Below are 24944 nucleotides of genomic sequence, written 5' to 3'. Positions count from 1 at the left end.
CACCACTCCCATTTGTAATCCCCTCCCCGTGTCTGAGCATCTGTATTACAGGAAAAAAATAATCAGTCTCATTTTCTAAGTGAAGTGCTAGATTCTTCACCTTTAAAACATCTCTGAAAAGTCTTAATTCACCTCCCAATTTTTTTTTTTGAAATGAAGTCTCGCTCTGTCACCAAGGCTGGAGTACAGTGGTGCTATTTCAGCTCACTGCAGCCTCTGCCTCCCGGGTTCCAGCGATTCTCCTGCCTAAGCCTCCCAAGTAGCTGGGATTATAGGCACGTGCCACCACACCCAGCTAATTTTTGTATTTTTAGTAGAGATGGGGTTTTACCACATTGGCCAGGCTGGTCTCAAACTCCTGACCTCAGGTTATCCACCCACCTCAGCCTCCTAATGTGCTAGGATTACAGGCGTGAGCCACCACGCCCAGCCTAATTCTCCGAGTGTATGCATGGGATACAGTCTGTGCATGAGTAACTAGGCTGAGCCAGCATTTGAACACAGGTTTGTTGACTTCAAAGGCCACACAACTGACTCCTAGGTTCCATGCCCCACAGACGACGGCTGATCAAGGTGACGACATCTGTCAGACTCACACAAACCTTTCCTTGACTCTGAACTGAGAATGGCCTGTGAAGTCCATATGTGAGATGGGCTTTACAAGATACGTCTTCTTTAGTCTGGCAAATTTATTTAAAAGTCTTAGAACAATTTTTTTCTTTTTAATATTTCAAATGTAATAGAATCACACATTTTAACAGATATGGTCACTTTTGGAGGAAACAATCGCACTCATATTAGGTTGGCTAATATTAGACTGTTGCTTAAAATAATAAGCCTTAAAATACTGTTCTCAACTGCATTCTTTCAGCTGTTTAGATGATACCTTCTGTACCCCTAGACTAACAAAGAGCTAAACTGTACTCCCATCACCTCCACTCCCACCCACCCCAGAGGACCCAGATTTACCTTAGAGTGAGGCTCAATATAATTAATAAGGCGGCAATGAGACCAACTGTAGCTTTCCAGGCATCTAGGGAGTATAAATACAGTGTCCCAGCCGCTGGAAAATGTTCCTTATAGAGGCTAAAATACCTCCATGGAAAAGAGAGCCCTGGAATTATTTCCTGCTTTCATTTTCCAACTAGTTCATTCAGGCAATAAGTGTGCTTTTGAGGTTTTAAAGTTGATATTTCATAACTGCCTCTAGCCGCACAACTCAGATTCTGACAGCATATATCCTAAAGTTAAAACTAGGAATTTTAAGTTCCTGGTGAGAAGACTTAAAACTTGTTTTTATCTTGTTGGTCATGTTCTCAATGCCACTTGAAAACTATTTTGAGGTTTTATCTTTTCTTTCGCAACAAAATTAGAGACACAGAGACAGATGATAATAATGCAAAAAGTTACACACAAAAAGTTTAAAAGTTTGAGGGTTTTTGTTTTTTTGTTTTGAGACGGAGTCTCGCTCTGTCGCCCAGGCTAGAGTGCAATGGCATGATCTTGGCTCACTGCAACCTCCACCTCCCAGGTTTAAGCAATTCTCCTGCCTCAGCCTCCCAAGTAACTGGGATTACAGGCACACGCCGCCATGCCCAGCTAATTTTTTTTTTTTTTTGTATTTTAGTCGAGACAGGGTTTCACCATTTTGCCCAGGCTGGTCTCAAACTCCTGAGCCCAGGCAATTCACCTGCCTCGGCCTCCCAAAGTGCTAGGATTACAGGTGTGAGGCATCGCGCCCAGCCTGAGATGTTTTTATAATGCTGGTGGCAGGTACAATTATTGTCTGTCTCATGGGCTACATCTAGTCAGGACTTCACTGTAGGAATAAAACTAAATATATGTTTAGAGGCCAAAGGCTGACAAAGTTCTTTTCATTCTTCAGCTCATTTCCATACTAGTAGTTCACTGGCATTCACTTCCAGAGACAGGCAGAATTGGCTCGATTATCTATGTTCCACAGATAAAGAAACTGAGGCTTAGGGACAGCAAGTTCACAGAAGTGATAAGTGATGGAGCCACGACTCAAGCAAGGTCCTCTCCCCCAAGCCAGACATGTGGTTATGCTAAGGAGTTCACATTCAAATCTGCAGTCTCCCTGAATACATTCAACAGTGAGTTGTATGATGAATGTTTTGTTTCAATTCAAACCTTCAAAATCAAGCCACTTAGTCAAAACAAATGTAAAACACAAAGTGCTATGGACATGCCTTTGATAACTTAAATGGAAGAAAAATACCTGGTAAAATGAAATCCTTTCCACTAATCTTTCCTCTGTTTCCTCCACCAAACTCACAGAGGGCAATGTAGATATAAGAATTTCCAGGTCCTTTTCAAGAGATGCATAGTTTTCATCAAATTCTTCCCATTTCTAGAGAATCAAGGACATAAAATCAGTGGGAGCCCTTTACTAGATTGGTTCCAGATAACAACACAATCACAAAACAAAAATGAACACCAAGACCATACAAAATTAAAGCACAGATTCCAAGTGTGTCTGAGAGACGTAACCCACCCTGGTAAGCGCTCAGCATCTAATGGAAAAGAATTCCATTGCCTTTGAGGACAAGGTTTAAAAAGAATCTCAGTTGGCATTTAGTGTTTTATGCTTGTCTTGTCAAATGGGTAACATGACTAAAGGAGTAATACAATGAAGTTAAAATGATACTTTTAGCAACTCTGTAAAGACCTCAGAGCCACAAGAGAGCCTTTCTCTTATTAGGAAAGGGAAAGAGCTAACTTTTAGACCCTTACTCAACAGAAGCTCTTATTAGGCTGCTCTTGCCCTCCAAGCCCACGCCCAAGCCCACCAAACCCCCATACCACTTGAAGCATAGGTCTGCTCAAGGTGTCTTTGAGGAGTATAGGCTTACACTTCATCAGGGGAGGACAACTACCTTAGCCCTAGTCTTGTCATCTTTTAGCTTGCCCCGTTTCCATGGACGCCCACCCCTAGGATCCCAACACACCACAGAGCTGAGTTATTGACTCCAAACATTGTCTGTTAGGAAAAGAACCACCTCACTCATTTCCATATCTATTGACACAGTGGCTCACTTGGCTTTTATAGAACACTCACTGGGTCCATGGAGTCTTTTTTAAAAAATACCGTGACATATTATAAATATCAACTTGACACACTAACTAGAAAATAAATTTTGTTAGCAAAAAAACACACCATATTACATTATCAAGTTAAACATTTCCTTTTTTTTTTTGAGACAGAGTCTCGCTCTGTCACCCAGGCTGGAGTGCAGTGGCACAATCCAGGCTCACTGCAAGCTCCGCCTCCCGGGTTCACGCCATTCTCCTGCCTCAGTCTCCTGAGTAGCTGGGACTACAGGCGCCCGCCACCAGGCCCGACTAATTTTTTTTTGTATTTTTAGTAGAGACGGGGTTTCACTGTGTTAGCCAGGATGGTCTCCATCTCCTGACCTCGTGATCCGCCCCCCTCCGCCTCCCAAAGTGCTGGGATTACAGGCGTGAGCCACTGCACCCGGCCTCCTTCCTTTTTTATTTCCTTTAAATACTAACATTGGCTATGAAAGGCGTGAGGGGAATGCCTCAAAACTGAGAAGGAGCTTTATGCATGCTTATTTTTTTTCTTTGAATTTAGACAAGATTGTCATTATCCATTTTAGGACATCTGGGCCTGTTCTCTTGAAGAAGTACAGTTTTTAAACCAATAAATGTTTCACCCAAATGATCTCATTCAAGGTCTCAAAGTGCTTATCGTTTTGCTTATTCATACATGAACCCAAAAGGCAGAGAGACGCAGTACCACCCCAAATCTATGTATGAGAAATCCCAGTCAACCTTTCCTTCAGGGAGTGGCCTCAGAACCTGAGCAGGGGTCCACATTCCTCACTGTCAGGCTTCCATTTAACTATAGCTTAATGATAACTAGATACTTCTTCTCAACACCTGGGGTGGTGATGGAAAATCAGGAATTCCCAGCTTCAGTACAACGTTTACATAACCCAAATACCTGCAACAAACTCTGCAGCTTCATACCACATTGGCGTGACTTTTCTTCTAGTATTTTAACTTCTGTTACTTGTTCTGCCCAAAATGTCTCTCTCTTTTGCAATAAAGAAGGAAGTATTTTGGCAGAGTATGCTTGGATCAACAACATGTCAGCAACAAGCTTCTGGAAGAAAACCTATGAGATGGAGAAAGTTTTAATATTTATTTTGAAATTGTGAAAAATCTTAAAAACCAAGTTACTTCAACTTTATATCCAGTTATTTTTGTTTTAAATCCAAAATCCCAGGACATCCATGTAGAGTCAAATTGACCAACCTGGCCAAGATGGCAAAACCCCATCTCTACCAATAATACAAAAATTAGCTGGGCACGGTGGTGAATGCCCGTAAATCCCAGTCATTTGAGAGACTGAGGCATGAGAATCATTTGAACCCGGGAGGCCGAGGTTGCAGTGAGCCAAGATCGTGCCACTGGACTCCAGCCTAGGCGACAGAGCGAGACTCTCTCTCAAAAAGAAAAAAAAAACAAAACAAAAAACTCTTAGTCTTTGAACACTGGTAGAACTTCAACAAATTATAAAGCATTACCCTTAGGTGTTATTTTCCACTAAATAATCCATTTTAAATGGCAAACATTTTTGTCAGTCAATTTCAATTTCCAGATAGATCTTTCTAAATCAGTTGTTTTGAGTCTAAATGCTACAAAAAAATAGATGCCAGCTAGGTGTGGTGGCACACATCTATAGTCCCAGCTACTCAGGAGGCTGAGGTGAGAGGATTGTTTGAGACCAGGATTTCGAGGCTACAATGAGCTATGATTACGCCACTGCACTCCAGCCTGGAATACAGAGTGAGACCCTGTCTCTTAAAAAAACAAAAACAAAAACAAACAAACAAAAAAAACAAAAAACAGATGCCACTGTGGCTGATGAATTTCAAGACAAGTTGGATGGACAGATGTGCAAACTCAAGCAGCCCACATATTCGAAAGACAGGGCTCCTTAACCCTGGCTTTAACTTCTACTCAAGAAAATGACTAAATAAAGGGAATTTGCTGATTTACAGGAATCCTGGACATAAAGTTTCCTGTATTTGTATTTGAACTTCAAGAATCTTTCAAGAGGAAGGCTTTATTTCACATGGTTCTTCTCCATTTACTGCCTCCTCCAGTTGTCTGGAGGGATCCCTCCATATTACGTGAATCCCTTCTCCTAAGCCTTGAAAAGGACATATACATACAGACGTTTATAAAAGCATCTAGCAAGGGGCCTAGCACACTGTAGATAATCAATATTATTTTCTCTTCTTCCCCTCCATCCTTCATACAATATTTACCTTTCAATTTTTCTTAGACTAAGCTCTACCTTCCAAATGCTAGACCATAAGCTTACCTCAGGTAGGAACCGTCTTACACATTTTTAATTATCAGCACCTAGATTACTCTTTATCTTTAGTTGGTGATCAAGAGGTTTTTGTTTAATGAAATGAATTTTAAAAATCAAAGGATTTACTATTGTCTTATACTACATAATAATACACTTTCCTTTTGATTCTAGTTCTCAGGAAAGCCTTTTCTTCTTCATCTTTTTTTTTTTTTTTGAGATAGAGTCTTGCTCTGTCGCCCAGGCTGGAGTGCAGGGGCGTACTCTCGGCTTACTGCAACCTCCGCCTCCTGAGTTCAAGCAATTCTCCTGCCTCAGCCTCCCAAGTAGCTGGGATTACAGGGGCCTGCCACCACACCCAGCTAATATTTGTATTTTTGGTACAGACGGGGTTTCACCATGTTGGCCAGGCTGGTCTCGAACTCCTGACCTCAGGTGATCCACCCGCCTCGGCCTCCCAAAGTGCTGGGATTACAGGCGTGAGCCACTGCGCATGGCCAGGAAAGCCTTTTCTAATCTTCCTAAGACACCTTCTGCTATTAAATGCTCTCATAGAATGTATCCTCATTTTAATTTGAAATTTGTTTGAAGACTTGTTGATAAATATCTATCTTCTCAATCAGGTGAAAGCTCCATGAATATAAGGAACTGTGTCTGTTTTTAACTCATAACCCAAATTCCTAGCATGTACCAGGGTTCCTGGTACACATTAAGCATTCTAATAGATGTTTATTAGAAGAATGAATAGCTTAAATTTCAACAAAGAAGAAAAATGGATCCTTTCTGTTCACATTCAGAAATACCTTAAGGTTTTAGTCTATGAAGGGGTCATCTGACCCGTGTGTCTGTCTCACCTGGTGATTTTCTATTTGAGCCTGTAATGCCACTTTACTTTTGGTTTGTTTTAAGTGGCCATGAGCAAGTTTTTCCTTCCCAATCTTCACCAGTTCCACCACGCCTTGCAACAAAGCATCTTGCTGGCTCTCACTGATGAAAGGGCTGCTGAGTTCTGTGTACCTGGCTCTTAGCATTCCCCACATACTGTCAAGTACATCCTGAAACGAGAAGAGCAGGTGCACACATGCATTTTCATCCAACCGGGGCAATAACTGAAAGACAAATCTAAACTCTGTTGGTGGAAGAAAAGAATCTGGCTCCTCACAATCACAGTGCTGAGTCAATGTTTTCTGCTTAGGCATACCTCTAATTTGTAAACTTCCTGGAGTAAAGCGTAAGGTAAATGAAGCCTCTCCCCTTCATCTCTTAGTTTGGCCACTCGGCTCTCAGCGTTCTCCAGCTCCACTGTATACGCATCTGCTTTCTAAGTGAGAGACAATACAAGAAAAGAAAACCCTTCAATAAGTCAGAGAAGTACACATAGTTATCTAAAAAGAATTAAACAGTACAGAAAGGGATGAAGGGAAAAATGAAAATCCCAGTTCCCGCTCCCTCATCTCCTGCTCTCCTTAACAATCTTCCTGGAGGTCCCAAGTTCCTAACATGCTCCATACCAGTAGGGGTATACACGCATATCCTTAAACTCAATGAACTGCACCACAGCATTCTGTCCTGCGGTTAGCATTCCTCACTCACCAGCTCTTCAGCATCTCTTCACATCAGTATACACATATGTAGCTCCTTTGAAACAGACACACAGCATGCTATTGTAAGGGTGTACCCTGCTTTTGTATCAGTCAGCTCTCAATGGACTTTTGGGCTATTTACAGTTTTTAATTCAAGCAGAGCTGCCGGGTCCATCCTTAAATATTTATGACTTATTTATTTATTTATTTAGAGACAAAGGTCTGGCTCTGTCACCCAAGCTGGAGTGCAGTGGCACAATCTCAGTTCACTGCAACCTCCGCCTCCCAGGCTCAAGCAATTATCACACCTCAGCCTCCTGAGTAGGTGGGACTACAGCTGTGTGCCACTGCACCTGGCTAATTTTTGTATTTTTAATAGAGACGGGGTTCGCCATGTTGGCCAGGCTGGTCTTGAATTCCTGGCTTCAAGTGATCCACCTGCCTCAGCCTCCCAAGGTGCTGGGATTATAGGCGTGAGCCACCAACCTGGCCAAAATATTTATCTTTATGCACTTGTCTTATATCCTTAGGAGGAGTACAAGTTCAGCACCTCAAACAGCGCCTGAACATAGTGAATCCTCAATTAATATTTGCTAAATAAATGAAGTCAAATTATTGCTGGAAGAGAGAGTATTTATGTTTAAAATTCTGATATATAGACAAAGGATCCCCAGGGCTATCCTGGCAAGAGGATAAGGGTCTCATTTTCCAATACCCTTACCAACACTGAACATACACATTTTGTCATAGTTGATAAGTAAAAATGGTCTCCTGTTGTTTTAATACATTGTGCTTCAGAAAATTAAGAGATGTTTTTAAAAGGTCAACATAAATAGTTTTCATTTGTTATTTATTTACTTAAGCCTTGCTGCTGCTCACAAAGGAAAGTAGTTCAGAAGCACAGCTTACATGCAAAGCTCTGTGGTTCAAAGTTAAGTCAGTCTGGATTATTTTGACTTGATTACCTGAAGCTGTTCAGCAACACTCTGGCCACTGATTTCATTCAAAGACTGTTGTAAAGATGTCTTACTCTTAATGAGCTGATCATATAATCTCTTTATTTCATTCTGTAAGATAAATGTAGGAAACTGAGCAATCTCATTTAGGCCTTCATTATCTTTTTTTATATTTAGTTGGTTTTTATAATTGTTGTGACATTAGAAATTTCAAACAAATACAAAAATAGAGAAATCCCCATTTTATAATCATTAAACTTCAACAATTATTGATTCATCGCTGACCTTCTTCCCTCTACATCCTCCCTCCAGCTCTCAACTGTACCTAATCTCCTTTCTTTCAGGCTATTTTGAAGCAAATCCCAGGTCTCAAGTCATTTCATCAGTATGTTTCAGTATATATTTCTAAAAGATAAAGATCCTTCTCTTTAAAAATACTCCAATATACTCCTCCCCTGCCATCAATAATAATTCCTTAGTATGATTTAACTATCCAGACAGAATTCACACATCCCTAATTGCCTATTTTTCTTTTTGATTTGTTTCAATGAGGATCCAAATGAGGTCCACATGTCATGATGGATAAATACATCTTAGATCTCTCTTAACCTGCAGAAATCCTGACCACTTTGCTTTTTTGTTTCTTGAATGTGTGTGTGTGAAAAAAATGGGTCATTTGTTCAGTACTGTTTCCCACAGGCTGGATTTAGCAGACTGCACTCCCAGTGTGCTGTTTAACCTGTTCTTCTTTTCTTGTAACTGTTTTACTTGGATTCTAGCAGCTTGGTCAGATTCAGGCTTGATTTTTATGGGCCTCATTCATAAATAGTATTGGGTTTCATTCTTTTTCATTAGATAATTTTAGTAGCTTCCTAACTCTTCTACCCGCCTGGAGTCTCTGCCTCTCCAATTTACTTTAGACAACTGCTGGAGGAATCTACCTGAAACATACATGGATTGTCATTCCTTAGCTCAAAAACCTTAATGGCTCCCTCTAGCCTAGAAAAACAAATACAAATGCCCCCCCCAACTTTAATTGTTAAATGGCTAAATGTAATACAAGAAATGAAACATTACGTTAGCTCATCCTAACAAATTCTTTCTCAAGACTCTATTTTTTTTTTTTACTTTTTTCGAGACGGGATCTATGTTGCCCAGCCTGGTCTTGAACTCCTGGGCTCAAGCAATCCACCTACCTAGGCCTCCCAAAGTGCTGGGATTACAGGCATGAGCTACTATGCTCGGCCAAGACTTTAAAAGGGCTTCACTTTCTTTTTTTTTCTTTTTTTTTTTGAGATGGAGTCTCGCTCTGCCACCCAGGCTGGAGTGCAGTGGTATGATCTCAGCTCACTGCAACTTCTGCCTCCCAGGTTCAAGCAATTCTCCTGCCTCAGCCTCCCAAGTAGCTGGGATTACAGGCACACACCACCATGCCTGGCTAATTTTTGTATTTTTAGTAGAGATGGGGTTTCACCATGTTGGCCAGGATGGTCTCAATCTCCTGACCTCAGGTGATCCGCCTGCCTCGGCCTCTCCCAAAGTGCTAGGATTACAGGCGTGAGCCACTGCACCCGGCCAGGGCTTCACTTTCAAATGATCTCCAACCATGAGCAACAAACAGAAGAGTCTCATCATTTCCCTTAGCAATTCTTATAAACAAATGTCACCAGGAATAGGAATAGGCATTAGGGGTCCATGCTGTAACTTAAAACAGTGCCAAAATAGGCTGTGTGCTCGGAATCATACCTGGTAACTGCGGTTGTAATCGAGGCCAGCTTTCAGGGACTTGCTTCTACAGACAGCTGCAGCCTGAGTGTGCTCCAGGCAGACTTGAAGGTTGTCAAAACATTCAAGGAGCAAGTTGGTGTTCTTGCCAGACCAAGTCATGGCTTTCAGAAGATCACCCTTCTTGTCACTTAGCGCTAAATAAAGTTTCTTCAACTCAAGAGCCAGTGTCTGGAGTGGAGAGGAAGGAAGACAATGAATGAGCTCTGACCTCAAGAGGCTTCCACGCGGGCTTAACTCACGGGGCTGCTGTAATGGCCAACACATGGGCTCATGAGAAGTGCCCTACCTCGTAGTGCACCTGCTGGCCAGAACCATCCTCCCTGTAAAGCCTGGGCATCTCCAGCATTTCCTCCACACTGCTAAGGCACTGACTGAGGGTCAGGAATAGTTCAAACAATTTTTTATCCAAATTGATATATGCTTCTTCTGTCATATTTTCCTGAATCAACAGGAAAAAAGAAAAAGAAAATTAAGATACCTTTGCCTTCCTAGACCTATATTTTGCCTAGTTTCCATTATAGTTTACGATTTATGTTATGCTTCTTTTGTAATAAGTTGCTTCAAACACTTTGTGAACTAGGTAGCAGAACAAATAAATAAACTTACGATGTTAAACTTGGAGAAAAAGGAGTTTAAGAAGCTCAACGTTAGGTAGTTATTTGAGTACTGAATGGAACTAAAAGGTATATCATGAGATGAAGGATCCCTTAGCAGGGTGATCCAGGTGAAAGTGTGATCCCAGATAAATTACACTGTCTCCTTTACCACTGTTTCCCACCCTCCACATTCTAATGTAGGAGAAAGCGGTTAATGAAATCAAGTATAGCTGGGAGAAGGAAAAGAAGTCACAAATAAGAAGCTTGAAGGGGTTGATTACAAAGAGGAGGTATAGTGTCTTAACAGGAGCAGGCTGCAGAGGAGGGGGAAAGTGTCATTTATGAGCCGATTGTGAGAATCAAGGCTTAGGTGTATGACTCCAAGCACGTCCCCAGTGTCGTGCATTGCGCCTGGTGAGTCTGGGAGCCACAGATCTGTTTTAGCATAAGCTGCTGGGGTCATCTCTTTTTCTTTACCCACAGCTACCCTGAATTCTTGAACAGTTATAAGTAGTTTAGGAGCATGACATAGCTAGTCATCACCCCAACTTGGGCCGTGTCTCCTACTGTCTTCTCTGATGGACACCTCACATAACCTAGCATTACCTCAGTGTTAAGTCTGCTCAGGGTTGAAAACCATGCCTATACTCCCTCCCTACTCTCCTCCCTCACCCTTCCAATCCCAGATCACCACTGCAGACAGCACTCCATCAATCATGATCCTCTTTCCTGCTGATCCTGGACTCAGAATCCTTTGCACACAGTCCCTAGGGAACCACTACAAAATGTATTAGAGTTGGCAAGCAAGATCAATTCAATTTGCAATCCTAGGACCCATTCCATTATGTGTTCTATGACTTGTTCAGTGATGACAATTATGACCAAGTCACAACAATGATATCTCCTTTGTTTATGTTATTACAATGAGGAAAATACATTGTGTGCAGCTTCTACCTGTGTCTGAAGGTTACTTGCTTCTTGGCGCAGGTCTTCAAGTTGGGTGGTGTACGTTTTCAGTTCTTCAGTTGTTGGGTATCTAAAGTTATACATACTCACGCTGGGTAGAATACCCATATTTGTGGAAACCTATTTGACAAAGGAAAACCCTATTAGTGACAGTTTTAGACCCTGCTGATGTTAATTAATTTATTTTTTTATTTTCGAGATGGAGTCTTGCTCTGTTGCCCAGGCTGGAGTGCAGTGGCATGATCTCCACTCACTGCAACCTCTGTCTCCCATGTTCAAGAGATTCTCCTACCTCAGCCTCCCGAGTAGCTGGGATAACAGGCGCCTGCCACCATGCCCGGCTAATTTTTGTATTTTTAGTAGCGACGGGGCTTTGCCATGTTAGCCAGGCTATTCTTGAACTCGTGACCTCAGGTGATCCACCTGCCTCAGCCTCCCAAAGTGCTGGGATTACAGGCATGAGCCAACACGTCCAGCCTGCTGATGTTAATTTAAATAGAATAAGATGCCTTAGCATGCTGTCTTCTGAGTCACTTTCTTGGTGAGCATTTTTGTCTATCTTGCCATTTATAAGAAAAAATAATTAAGTTTTAATATTTTGGACAGCTTTGAAAAGTCATGACTAGTTATATTTAGATACTTGAGGGTTCATTTAGATATCAAAATGAGAGGAAAGGCCGGGCTTAGTGGCTTATGCCTATAATCCCAGTACTTTGGGAAGTAGAGGTGGGAGGATTCCTTGAGGCCAGGAGTTCAAGGGAGTTCAAGACCAGACTGTACAACATAACAAGACACTTTCTCTACAAAAGAAAAAAAAATTATAAAAAAATTTTTAAAGTAGCTGGTCATGGTGCTGCAAACCTGTAGTCCTAGCTACTCGGAAGGCTGAGGCAGGGGGATCATTTGAGCCCAGGAGTTCAAAGTTACAATGAGTTTTGGTCATGCCACTGCACTCCACCCTGGGTAACAGCAAGAACCTGTCTCTTTTTTTTTGAGACGGAGTCTTGCTGTTGTCACCAGGGCTGGAGTGCAATGGCGCAATCTCGGCTCACTGCAACCTCTGCCACCCGGGTTCCAGCAATTTTCCTGCCTCAGCCTCCCAGGTAGCTGAGATTACAGGTGCCTACCACCATGGCCGGCTAATTTTTGTATTTTTAGTAGAGATGGGGTTTCACCCATGTTGACTAGGCTGGTCTCGAACTCCTGACCTCAGGTGATCCACATGCCTCAGCCTCCCAAAGTGCTGGGATTATAGGCGTGAGCCACTGCACCCAGCTGAGACCCTGTCTCTTAAAAAAAAAAAAAAAAGGTGTGGTGTGTGTGTGTGTGAAATCATTAATCTTTCGGTTTAGTAATAACAACATTCATGCTACAGGGCTAGCTGCTTATTTACCAGTTTACTTTTGACACAGCCAACTATTAGAATAGAATTCAAGTCTCTTCTAAGGGATGGGTTTGCATCTTGATTTGTTATTGAAAAGCTAAATAAGTACTGAAAATGAGCTGTGATTTCAGAAGGGTGAATGATTCAGAATTAGCTTCTTTCTCAAATTGGAAATCTAACAAATAAAATGAAACGGGGTGAGGTGGTAGATGACTCTGCTTGGGGAAAGAACTAATAATGAGTGGAGTTCCCTTCTTTGCAAGAGACCTATGTACACGTTACAGTGTAATATGGAGAAACCAAGGTTAAGGGCCAACTGATGAGTTTGATTGAACTTTAATTGGTCAAGTAAGGTCCTTAGCAGGAAAGAGGACAGCTGAGAAGTTCCTATCAGACTGGGGAATTGGGAAATCACAGGTAACCTTTGCCCAGGCAATGTGAGTGTGTGGTGGAAAGCAGAAGCCTGCCTTGTGAGCAGTGGGGCTGTTTTGCTCACCTGCTCCCTGTCTGGAGAGAGGCAGCAGTGACTGACACAGCAAGCCAGCCTGATAGAGCCTGTGATGGCAGTGATAAGGAGGGCCAATCACAGGGAACACCGATCGGCCAGTGCCATCAGTACAGGGGTTGGCACATGGTAGATTCCAAAGAATTTTCTGATGAATGAATGACACTCATATAGCACTGTATAGTTTTTAAAGTGTTTCTTTTTTTTTTTTTTTTTTGAGATGGAGTTTCACTCTCGTTGCCCTGACTGGAGTGCAATGGCATGATATCGGCTCACAGCAACCTCTGCCTCCCAGGTTCAAGCAATTCTCCTGCCTCAGCCTCCCGAGTAGCTAGGATTACAGGCATGCACCACCACGCCCGGCTAATTTTGTATTTTTAGTAGAGACAGGGTTTCTCCATGTTGAGGCTGGTCTTGAACTCCTGACCTCAGGTGATCCACCTGCCTCGGTCTCCCAAAGTGCTGGGATTACAGAAGTGAGCCACCGCGCCTGGCCAAGTGTTTCTTAAAATACATATTCATTCCTTTATTCATTCAACAAACAGTAACTGAGAGTCTATGATGTCCTAGGTACTGTGCTTGGCACTCAAATGTAAACCAGGAAGACATGATCTGTCTTTCTTCCCCATCTAATGGGGAATACAGACTATAAATAAACAGGTGGATAGTTGTTATAAATAACAGCTCTGATGAGGGAAGCCCTGGGTGCTACAGAAGCACAAAGGAGGGGTTCCTAATGCAGGTTTCCAAGATCAAGAAAATGTATCAGCCAAGTGAAAAACTCACTTGGCAACTTTGCTTTCTGCAGAATATACGTGTTTATTTAATGAATGTTTGTTGGATTTTCAAAGATAAACAGGCTATTTGCACCATTTAGATGCAGACTGACCTGAGGCTCCACAAGCTGAGGGAGTGGGAGCTTTATTTTTGATGAGAGTTCGTGATGCAGATATTGCCACTTATCTCCATTTTGGCCCTGGGGTGACAGGATCGAGTCTGGAACGTCATTTTCAGGGCTGGATGCCTGGTTGCTTTTCAAGAAGAACAAAAGGTGAAGAGAATAATCAACACTAAACATTTTGTATTACATTCACAGTTCTATGAGCAATTTTTAAAAGAAACACTCTTAATTCTCCCAGTCGTAAAACCACTGAATGACCAACTCTATTTTTAAATGTTTTACCTTGCAGATGATTCCTGAGTTGTATCTTTATCATGTTGGCAATACTGGGGCCACATTTTCTTAGCATTAAATTCTATGAATTTGATGAAATCTTTCTGTTCCATTGGTTTTAACTCTAGAACCTGTAATTGAATGAGATTCAAATGGTCCAATCCATCAAGTTTTTCGATTAGTACCCACTAGTTTCCTCTGCTGAGATAAGTCTAATTTTGAGCCAGTTCCTAAATCATTAATTACTATTTCTCTTTCTTGCATCCCTGTTCTTGTAAACTGTCACTTCCCAAAAACCTATTTAAAATATTCACACAGTAACTGTTATTTAAACCACATACATGGAAAATCATCAAAGACATACAAACACATTTTGAAAAGACAGGCAAAGCAGAGTTGCAACTACAGAAGTTCACCCTGAAGACAGCTGATATAAGATGTAAGTTAATAAAGGAGCAAAGTTATGGTGTCCCCAGTGTTAGCAGCTGAAAGCAAAGCAGGTGCTGTGGTAAATGCTGAAAACTCTGAGTTTCTGCACACACACAAACACCCACATGCCACACTTTGCAGAAATTCCATATAGAAAGCTTTTTTTTTTGTTTTGTTTTTGGAGACAGGGTCTCACACTATCACCCCAGGCTGGAGTACAGTGGTGGGATCTTAGCTCACTGCAACCTCTGCCTCCTGGATTCAAGTGATTCTTGTGCTTCAGCCTCCCGAGTAGCTGGGATTATAGGTGTGCAACACCATGCCTGGCTCATTTTTTTGTATTTTTAGTAGAGCTAGGGTTTCACCATGTTGACCAGGCTGGTTTCGAACTCCTGACCTCAAATGATCTGCCTGCCTCAGCCTCCCAAAGTGCTGGGATTACAGGCACGAGCTACTGTGCCTGGCCTTTTTTTTGGTTTTTGAAACAGGGTCTCACTATGTCGCCCAGGCTGGCCTTGAACACCTGGCCACAGGTGATCCTCCCACCTCAGCCTCCCAAGTAGCTAGGACTGTAGGCTTGCACCACCTTGCCTGGTTAAAAAGTTATATTGTAGTCCCTACAATTGTTGGGGGCTAGAATTACCTGTTGCTGCTGGAAATCTTTTTGTCTGCTGAATTGTGGCCTTTCAGTTACAATGGATTCCAATTCAGAAAGGTTGACTGGTTGGAGAGCTTCTTGATGCTCTGGCTCTGAGGATTTCTTTAGAATGGTAGGATGCTGCAAAACATTTCATAATGACAGCCTATTTATTTTTAAAAATAAACTCCACTTTATCTCAATTCTAATAATGGGACTACACAGAAAATTTTACATGAAATAAATGATGGTATTTTGTTATTTGCTATAATTATATACTATAATTTTTTTTTTTTTTTTTTTTGAGATGGAGTTTTGCACTTGTTGCCCAGGCTGGAGTGCAAGGGCATGATCTTGGCTCACTGCAACCTCCGCCTCTCGGGTTCAAGGGATTCTCCTGCCTCAGCCTCCCAAGTAGCTGTGATTGCAGTTGTGCCCACCACACCCAGCTAATTTTTGTATTTTTAGCAGAGACGGGGTTTCACCATGTTGGCCAGACTGGTCTCAAACTCCTGACCTCAGGTGATCTGCCTGCCTCAGCCTCCCAAAGTGCTGGGATTACAGGCGTGAGCCACCACACCCAGCCTACTATGATTTAATGTACTTATTTCATAACAACTTCAAAAACTACTAGATTTGGTGAAGTGATCATCTTACTTCTTCAAGCTAATTCATCCAATGAATTACTAACAGCAAGAAAATGTATTGCCTTTTTTTCTCAAGAACAAATACCAAATAAAAAAGTACCAAAAAGAGAAACAGTATTATAAATTCAAATTTCCCCTATGGCTAAAATACATTTTTTTAAAAAGAGAGAACATATTAGGATGAAAGGGGAACCATATGGCCTATGTATCTGCAGCCAGTCTTATTTCTGTGAACATAAATCTCTAAGTAGGAACCACTCATAAGCACATGCAAATCTTTTACAGTAAGATCTACTCATAAGATGCACATTTGCATTTATAAACACACAGTGCTTTTGAAAATCATGAGAACACTTTATATGATACTTTGATTGTATATATAAATATTTGCAAATGAATAACAAAGTATCCTGCAAACAGGTTTATGTTTCTGATGTCAAGTTTTAGTCACATCTATGAAAGCTTTGTTTTCCAGTCAATTAGGGTCACAAAATTCCTTTATAATACATCCTTCTTTTACGAAGAAGCCTTACACTAGACCTCACTGCCAGCAAGAACACTCAGCCACATTAAACCAACACAAACCAAACCACCACCACCACCAACCACAACCTAGACAGGAAAACTGCAGAATGAAATAAAAATAACAAGCCGGTATACTCATCTACAGTGTTAATGTATGGAATTCTTTCACACTTAGTACAGTTTCTCTGTAGCCGGTTCATCACTTCCAACCAGAGTTCTCTTCTGGCAGGTCTGCCACATATGCGTATCAAGATGAATGTCCACAGATAGTCATTTTTTACCTGATCTTCACTGTGCTTCTCCTGAAGCATCATCTGGACTTTTTCTAAATTGCACTTCACTGTTTTCAGTTTCAGGGAAAGCGCTTCAGCCTCATGTTGAGTGGCTCCATTATCTCCCAGGCCCTGATCTTTGCAAGTCTCTAACAGAAAGGCAACCTTGTGCTCAATCTCTGTTAGCATAGCCTAGGAAATAAAAGCATTTAATTATTCATAGTGTTGTTCTTGAAGAAGTATTGTTCCTGCAAACAAGTTAAGACTTACTCTTTTTACTTAAGTGTATACAAGAAGTCCCAGAAACACAGGATGGAAGAAACCCTGGAAAAACAAAAACTTCCACAGAATTCTTGTGCTTTTCAGTAGGGATGCAACCAAACCAATCCCAATTACACATGTCACTCTGTAAAATAATTGAAGTAAATGACTCTATAGTCGCCCTACAAAACACAGCAGACTGTATCCAGCAGAGGATAGCGGTTAAGAACACAGATCTTGGAACTAGACTATCTGGTTTCAGAACCCAGTCCTGCCACTTAGTAGATGTATAAACACAGGCACCTTACTTTAGAGGAGTGTGCCTCTAGTAGTCTGTAAAATGAAGATAACCAAACTTACCTCCTAGGATCATTATGAGGAGTGAATGAATTAAATCCATGTACTTTGGCCAGTGCTTGATACATCTGCGCTTAAAAAGTGCAGATATTCTTATTTTCCCCCTACCTTCCTAATCTTTTTTTTTTTTTTTTTTCTGAGACGGAGTCTCACTCTGTTGCCCAGGATAGAGTGCAGTGGTGTGATCTCGGCTCACTGCAACCTCTGCCTCCCAGGTTCAAGTAATTCTCCTGCCTCAGCCTCCTGAGTAGCTGGGATTACAAGAGTGTGCCACCATGCCAGCTAATTTTTGTATTTTTAGTAGAGATGGGGTTTTGCCATTTTGGCCAGGCTGGTCTCAAAATAGCTGGTCTAATAACTCCTGACCTCGTGATATGCCCACCTAGGCCTCCCAAAGTGCTGGGATTACAGGCACGAACCACCATGCCTCGCCTACCTTCCTTTTATGTTGCAATCCAAGTGTGGAGTAGGAATTTAAAAAAGAACTCCATGTAACTGTTTGAAAATTATTTCCCTTGCTCTTTTCCTTCTCTTTCTCAAGCCAAATAAGCCTCCAAACTCTCAGAACACCACAGAAGAAATAATTTGGAACCTGAAATATTTAGTTATCGATACAACCGGCCAATTCACACAAATCTAAAAATACATCAGCTGGATGAAGTAAGTTTCCCAGTAAGTCTCGGTCATTGTATTCCTACTCAACAGATCAAGTTTGCCCTCTCCTGGGGCTCAGCAGTCTTCTCGGTCATGCCAACTGGCTGCGCACTCAAGTCAGCAGCAACAGACAAACTCACATTCCAGCACCATGATCATTTGTACTAAAACTCGGTGCATGACTAAGAACAAATTCCATTCATTGAGTGAATTTAAGGAATTAAAAATTTTCCTTAAGGAAGAACTCTATTCTTAAAACAAAATTGCAAATAATTTATCCTATAACTCCTTCATCCAAGCAAGCTATAACAGGCCCCTTTATCCATGCTTTTACTTTTTGTGGTTTCAGTTACCTGCAGTCAATCATGGCTCAAAAATATTAAATGGAAAATTCCAGAAATAAATAATTCATACATTTTAAATTTTGCACCACCTGAGTAGCGTGATAAAATTGCACACCATCCTGCTCCATCCCGCCCAGGATGTGAATCATCCCTTTGTCCAGCATATCCACACTGTAGCACTCAGCCCATTAGTTACTTAGTAGAGATTGAGCATCCCTAATCTGAAAATCCAATATCCCAAAATGCTCCAAAATCTGAAACTTTTTATGCACTATGCCAGAAGTGGGAAATTCCACACCCAACCTCATGTGATGGGTCACAATTGAACTTTGTTTCACGTATAAAATTATTAAAGTTATTATATAAAATAATCTTCAGGATATGTGTATGAGGTATAGATAAAACATAAATTGAGGCCTAGCATGGTGGCTCATACCTGTAATCCCAGCACTTTGGGAGGCTGAGGCAGGAGGATCACTTGAGGCCAGGAGTTTGAGACCAGCCTGGGCAACACAGTGAGACCCCGAGTCTACAAAAAATAAAATTAGCCAGGCATGGTGGTGTATGCCTGTAGTCCCAGCTATTCCGGAGTTTGGGGCAGGAGGATTGCCTGAGCCCAGCAGGTCAACGCTGCAGTGAGCCATGATCATGCTACTGCACTCCAGCCTGGGTAACAGAGCAAGACCCTGTTAACTCTAACATAAATAAAGAAATTAATTAATTAATTTAGTGTTTAGACTTGGGTCCTCTAAGATATCTCATTAAGTATATGCAAATAGTCCAAAATCCCTCCCTAAAAAACCAAATGCAAAATACTTCTAGTTCCAAGCATTTGGGGAAAAGGGATACTCACTCTGTAGCCATCTCAGTTGTCAGATCGAAAAAACATAATACACACAGAGTTTGGTACTATCCCCGGTTTCAGGCATCCACTGGGGGTCTTGTAACACAACCCCACAGACAAAGGTGGGACTACTCTACTTACATCCTCTATAGATTCTTCTAAGTTTAAACAATATGTACCCATAGATTGTACAGTGGCTATAAACAAAATGTAGCATAATTTTATGCTCTGTTTTTCCCACTTAACTATTACATACTTTTTCATCTGTCTCCACACATTTCATGATTTTCATTTTAACAGCTATAAGTTGATATCCCATGATTCACTTACCAATTTCCCTCTTGTTACCCCTTTGTTTCTAGTTCTTCACTTTTGTAATCAATGCTTCTATAATTATTTTTCTCATTTGGGATTATTTTCAGAACGTAAATTAAAAGTAATGGTAACTGGCCAGGTACAGTGGCTCATGCGTGTAATCTCAGCACTTTGGGAGGCCAAGGCAGGTGGATCACCTGAGGTCAGGAGTTTGAGATCACCCTGGCCAACATGGGGAAACCGTTTCTACTAAAACTACAAAAATTAGCCAGATGCTGTGGTGCAGGCCTGTAATCCCAGCTACTTGGGAGGCTGAGGCAGGAGAATCACTTGAACCCAGGAGGCAGAAGTTGCAGTGTGCCGAGACTGTGCCACTGCACTCCAGCCTGGGTGAGAGTGAGACTTCGTCTCAAAAAAAAAAGTAATGGTACTTTTAACTCAAAGAAGATGAACAGCTTATATGTTGAACTGACCTCCCAAAACATTGAGCCAATTAGATAGAACTACCAGACATTAGAGGATCTATTTTTCCAGAATGATATATTTTTTTCTAATGTAATGTGACAGTTGTTTTAATTTATGTCTTTAATAATCAAGATTAAACAATTCTCAAATATTAAATTACTAAGCATAATCTTCCCTCCCTCCCTCCCTCCCTTCCTTCTTTCCTTTCTCTCTCTCTTTTTTTGACAGTGTCTTACTCTCTTGCCCAGGCTGGAATGCAGTGGTGCAATCATAGCTCACTGTAGCCTTGAATTCTTGGGCTTAAGAGGTATTAGTGCCTCAGCCTCCCAGGTAGCTGGGACTACAGACACACACCACCATGCCCAGCTAGTTTTTTTTTTTTAATTTATTTTTATTATTTTATAGAGACAAGGTGTAACTATGTTGCCCAGGCTGGTCTCAAACTCCTGGCCTCAAGCAATCCACCCGCCTTCGCCTCCCAAAGTGCTGGGATTATACGCGTGAGTCACCACTCCTGGTCCGTAATCTTGACTGAACTGTTTGCTCCTGTCCTTTGGCTATTTTTCCACTGGAATTTTGTGTTTTTACAGACCGCTTTAAGGTTTTCATATGTTTCAATAATAACTTTATTGTGTCATGTTATATAAATGAGCCAAAGATGCCCTTGTATGTTGGCCCCATGTGGTTTTTCTTCAAAGCAGGTCAGAAGCAGTAAGTTCAAAAAGTGCCAGGACCAGACTCAAATTTTTACACATTTGACAGCTTTAAATGCAGCCCAAATAAGCGTATTTTAATCCATTTAGAGCCTGTCTGCTTTGCATACCCCTGAAAACTGCACCCAACATCTGCCAGCCATGGATAAAACTAACCCTGGGCTATAAAAAAATCCCAAGCCTCTGCTGCCCTTTGGCACTCTCTGACCCAGAGACCCTCCACTGTGCTGAGACATCGCTAGACACATAAGTTCCCTCTCTGTTTCTCCTCTCCCCTGGGAGTTCCCTTGCCCTCCTCCCCCTCTGGGTGGTGGCCTGACCCCCAGTCTATGCCTTAGCCTCTGGAAGGTCTCCTGCAGTAAAGAGCTTCCCTGTCCCTCACGATCATAATCCTGCCAAAATGCTGCCCAAATAAAGCTTGTTGGGTGCTACTGCCACCTGGTAGTCATGTCTTTTCCCTGAGCAGCTTGGAAATCCTTGAATTCACTGCAAGTGGCAATGAAGATGGGATTCTGGTGACAATCAAGGAGTTGGCATAGGGTCTACCCAGTCAGTAGATAATCAGCTGGCAAATCAATCCTGAATGGCCTTAAGAGGGTGGGACTCAAAATCTAGACTGCCTCGAGTTGAGTTTAGCATAGCATTGCTCTGTACTGTATGATGCTCTATGGCATTCACAGGCTCCCCCGGGCCTCATCAGCCAGGCCAAGTGGCAGTGCCAGTATCTGAGTGAACCTATCCCTTTAGAACTGACTTTTGGGCTGGGCATGATAGCTCACACTTGTAATCCAGCACTTTGAGAGGCTGAGGTGGGTGGATCGCTTGAGCCCAGGAGTTGGAGACCAGCCTGGGCAATATAGTGAGACCTCTCATCCCTACAAAAAAATACAAAAAGTAGCCAGGTGTGGTGGTGCAGGGCTGTTGTCCCAGCTACCCGGGAAGCTGAGGTGGGAGGATCACCTGAGCCCAGGTAGTTGAGGCTGCAATGGGCTATGATTGCTCCACTGCACTGCAGCTTGGGCGACAGGGTGAGACCCTGAAAAAAAAAAAAAAAGAGAACTGACTTTTGAGGTCAGAGGTGCCGAGCTGCATGGAAAAGGAGGCTGGCCTGTCTGTCTGGTTCCTGGATGTTCTAAGACTATGGGCTTACACAGAAGGGGAGAATGCACACCTGTGGATCAAAGGCAGGCTACCCACAACAACATAACAGGCTACAGCAGGAAACGCTCCCTGTGGCAGGGCTAGTGATATGGGTATTCTGAGACAAGAGGATGTCTTCATCCTGGCAGACAAGCCCATATGATAGAGACAAGGCTGGTCTCCTAAGTGCAGCTGGGAGAGAGGCCTTTGCAAGCAGCTCGCATGCCCCTGCTCTTGTGACACTCGATTATGCTGTTGCAATGTCATCATTCTAGCTTCTCCCTGGAGGGATTAGAAACCCCAACCTTTAGGCTGAGCTGGCAAGCTTTACTCAGAGTGACCAGTGGCAAGGAAGTTTATATCCCTGCTCCTCCAAAGCAAAACCCAGGGCATTCCTAGTAAAATGGCTGCAAAGCCCTTTTATGCTATATCTTCAATTTTGCAAATTAAGACTTTTGGTTTCATTTATGATGAATGAATATTCTAATTACTTACTAAAAATGAATAAAATAATAGCATTTACTGAGCACTTGTTATATACTTTATATACCTTATTTAATCCTGACAAAAATCCTATGAGATAACTTTATATCGTATGACACTGCTTTAAATACCTTATTTAAATCCTATGACACTACTTTAAATACCTTATTTAATCCTGACAAAAATCCTATGAGATAACCTACTATATAAGGAAAGTGAGGCTGAGAAGTTCACTTTCCGAAGTTCACAGCTAATGTGACAGAGCTGGATTTAGACTCTAGATTCTAAACACTACTGTCCCCTCAAATAAGGTAGTTCCATAAAGCACTTCAAAGAATTACCCTGAGAACTAAAAGTTGAGGCCAAGATAAATGTAAGGGTCAGAGTAACAGAAAGAAAAACAGTGTTGCTTTAAGAGAAATTCACCCAATCTTGGCAGATGATTGGTGGAGAGGCAAACCATGAACTCTGACTTCTCAGTCTTACCTGGCACCCTACCAGCTGCTGTTCCACCACCTGCTGCATGTCTGCGTTTAATGTTTCCGGCTCAACTGCCACGTTGGCTTGTTGCAGCCACAGCTCCAGCTCGGCCACCTGGGTCTTGCAGGCATGCAGGACTTCTGTGGGCTCCGGCCTAGTTTTCTCCACCCTGGTCTCCAAACCTCCTTGCGCGTCAGAAGAGTCGAGAGTGGCAGCCTCGATACGAGGTGTGGTGTCCTAAGAGAAATCCAAAGATAAGCCAGGGAGTCCAAAGTTTTCAGACTTGGGCCTGCAAAGACCTGGGAACCTGCAACATTTCCCCAGTTAAAAGAAACAAGATCAGGACAGAAGAAGGAAGAAAGAAAAGAGACATGCACCTCCACACTCATAGCAACAATCACGTGACCTGGTGCCACAGGTTTCCAAGCAGCCGATCTCAAGTACGCAGGTACAGTATTCCCGGGCACAGAGGACGCGAACAGGCTCACAGTTCACTACCCGGTGAGCCCCAGGAGACAGGTGAGAATGTGAGTGACAGGGTGTGTGTGTGTCCGAAACATTTAAGGGAATTGGCCAGTGTTTAGCATTACGTGACACATGATTAAGCAATGCTTACATTGCTGCACACTCTATTCAAACAGAAAAACAAAACGAAACAGAACACGATCTTTACATCCCAGCAGGGTACAATAAAATATACCACAGAATTTTAACTTAACATCTTCTCAAACAGTTAGATTATAAAAATTTTAGCTTTTTAGAAACATACATATTACTCATCTAAACTTTTCCCTAATAAAAACAGCTTGAGTGAAGTAATGAACTTCAGTGGGGTAACCTGGAAACTTTTTTTCCTATTCCTCGGAAGGAGTCCCTAAAATACCTTCCCCTTCTGCATACTCAAGTATGATTGAGTTAAGGACTAGATGCTCATAGTATAAAGAAAGTGTGGTGTGTTCTTTTTACATTGAAATAACTGGGTTGTTTATCAACTAAATAGAAAATTTTCTTCCAGATACCAAATGAAAGTATTCCAGTAATTATATATTAGATATGTTCAACCTGGAGGCAAAAGATAATTTGATAGAGAGATGTACTTACCTCCCACTGTATTATCTATCCTTCCCCAGAATATGGAAAAAGTAATATTGATACTTCTGGAGAAATTCCTTTAGGAATAAGGATTTGTGTTTTACTGTATAAACCTTTTGGTCTCAAAAAATATTTTATTGATTATGATAAAATACAAATACAATGTTTTCTATAAGACTTTCTTAATGTGTTAGCATCTAATAAAATGCAATTCTAGCCAAGTGACAAACTTTGAATGGGAGTCGATTGCAAATGCATACCCTAACTCAAATGCACATTCCTCAATGTTTATGGAATTTTGTTTAGACGTAGAACTTTCAGTGTAAAAGAGTGAACAAAACTGGTAGGTGGTAACAAACATGTGCCGGGCATGAGAATGCTGTTCATTTTCATGCACACTGATGAGTATTATGAAAGCTGGTCTGGCACAAGTGTCTTGGGTTGTACTTGTTACCTTTCACCATCTGTTATCTTCACATACATGTGCTGTTTACTGCCAAAATGCCATTTCTTCCCTACCTTCATTAATTTATTATTATAATTTTCTTCAAGAATCCCCTTCTCAAGGAAACTTTCCTTGTGTTGTGCTTTTTCTGAACTTCATATATAGTCAGGTCTATGCTTGGATTCAACTGTTTTAACTTTCTTTTTTAATCCTAACTCTTTTTTTTCTTCTTGAGAAGAGTCTCCCTCTGTCACCCAGGCTGGAGTACAGAGGCATGATCTCGGCTCACTGCAACCTCCGCCTCCCAGGTTCAAGTGATTCTCCTGTCTTGGCCTCCCAAGGAACTGGGATTACAAGCACACGCCACCATACCTGGCTAATTTTGTATTTTTAGTAGAGGCAAGGTTTTGTCATGTTGGCCAGGCTGGTCTTGAACTCCTGGCCTCAAGTGATCCACCTGCCTAGACATCACAAAGTGCTGGGATTACAGGCATAAGCCACAGTGCCTGGCCCCGATTTTT

General features: G+C 41.8%; 1 protein-coding gene across 13 annotated transcripts in view; it reads right to left on the bottom strand.

Moving 5' to 3' along the window:
• The window catches only part of SYNE2 (spectrin repeat containing nuclear envelope protein 2), a 368208-nt gene that overhangs the window by 88328 nt on the left and 254936 nt on the right, over nt 1-24944 (bottom strand). For all 13 annotated transcript variants that reach the window (XM_054530190.2, XM_054530185.2, XM_054530188.2 and 10 more), the window contains 13 exons: nt 22893-23123; nt 16840-17022; nt 15393-15527; nt 14330-14451; nt 14036-14177; nt 11246-11377; nt 9982-10134; nt 9654-9863; nt 7917-8018; nt 6570-6689; nt 6223-6423; nt 3989-4162; nt 2240-2371 (listed from right to left, as the gene is read on the bottom strand). In XM_054530190.2, the coding sequence (XP_054386165.2) occupies nt 2240-2371; nt 3989-4162; nt 6223-6423; nt 6570-6689; nt 7917-8018; nt 9654-9863; nt 9982-10134; nt 11246-11377; nt 14036-14177; nt 14330-14451; nt 15393-15527; nt 16840-17022; nt 22893-23123 (2037 nt within the window). The remainder of the gene's footprint in view (nt 1-2239; nt 2372-3988; nt 4163-6222; nt 6424-6569; nt 6690-7916; nt 8019-9653; nt 9864-9981; nt 10135-11245; nt 11378-14035; nt 14178-14329; nt 14452-15392; nt 15528-16839; nt 17023-22892; nt 23124-24944) is intronic.

This window comes from Pongo abelii, chromosome 15 (genome assembly GCF_028885655.2).
Source record: "Pongo abelii isolate AG06213 chromosome 15, NHGRI_mPonAbe1-v2.0_pri, whole genome shotgun sequence".
NCBI lineage: Eukaryota > Metazoa > Chordata > Mammalia > Primates > Hominidae > Pongo > Pongo abelii.
This window is presented reverse-complemented; position numbering and strand designations above follow the sequence as displayed.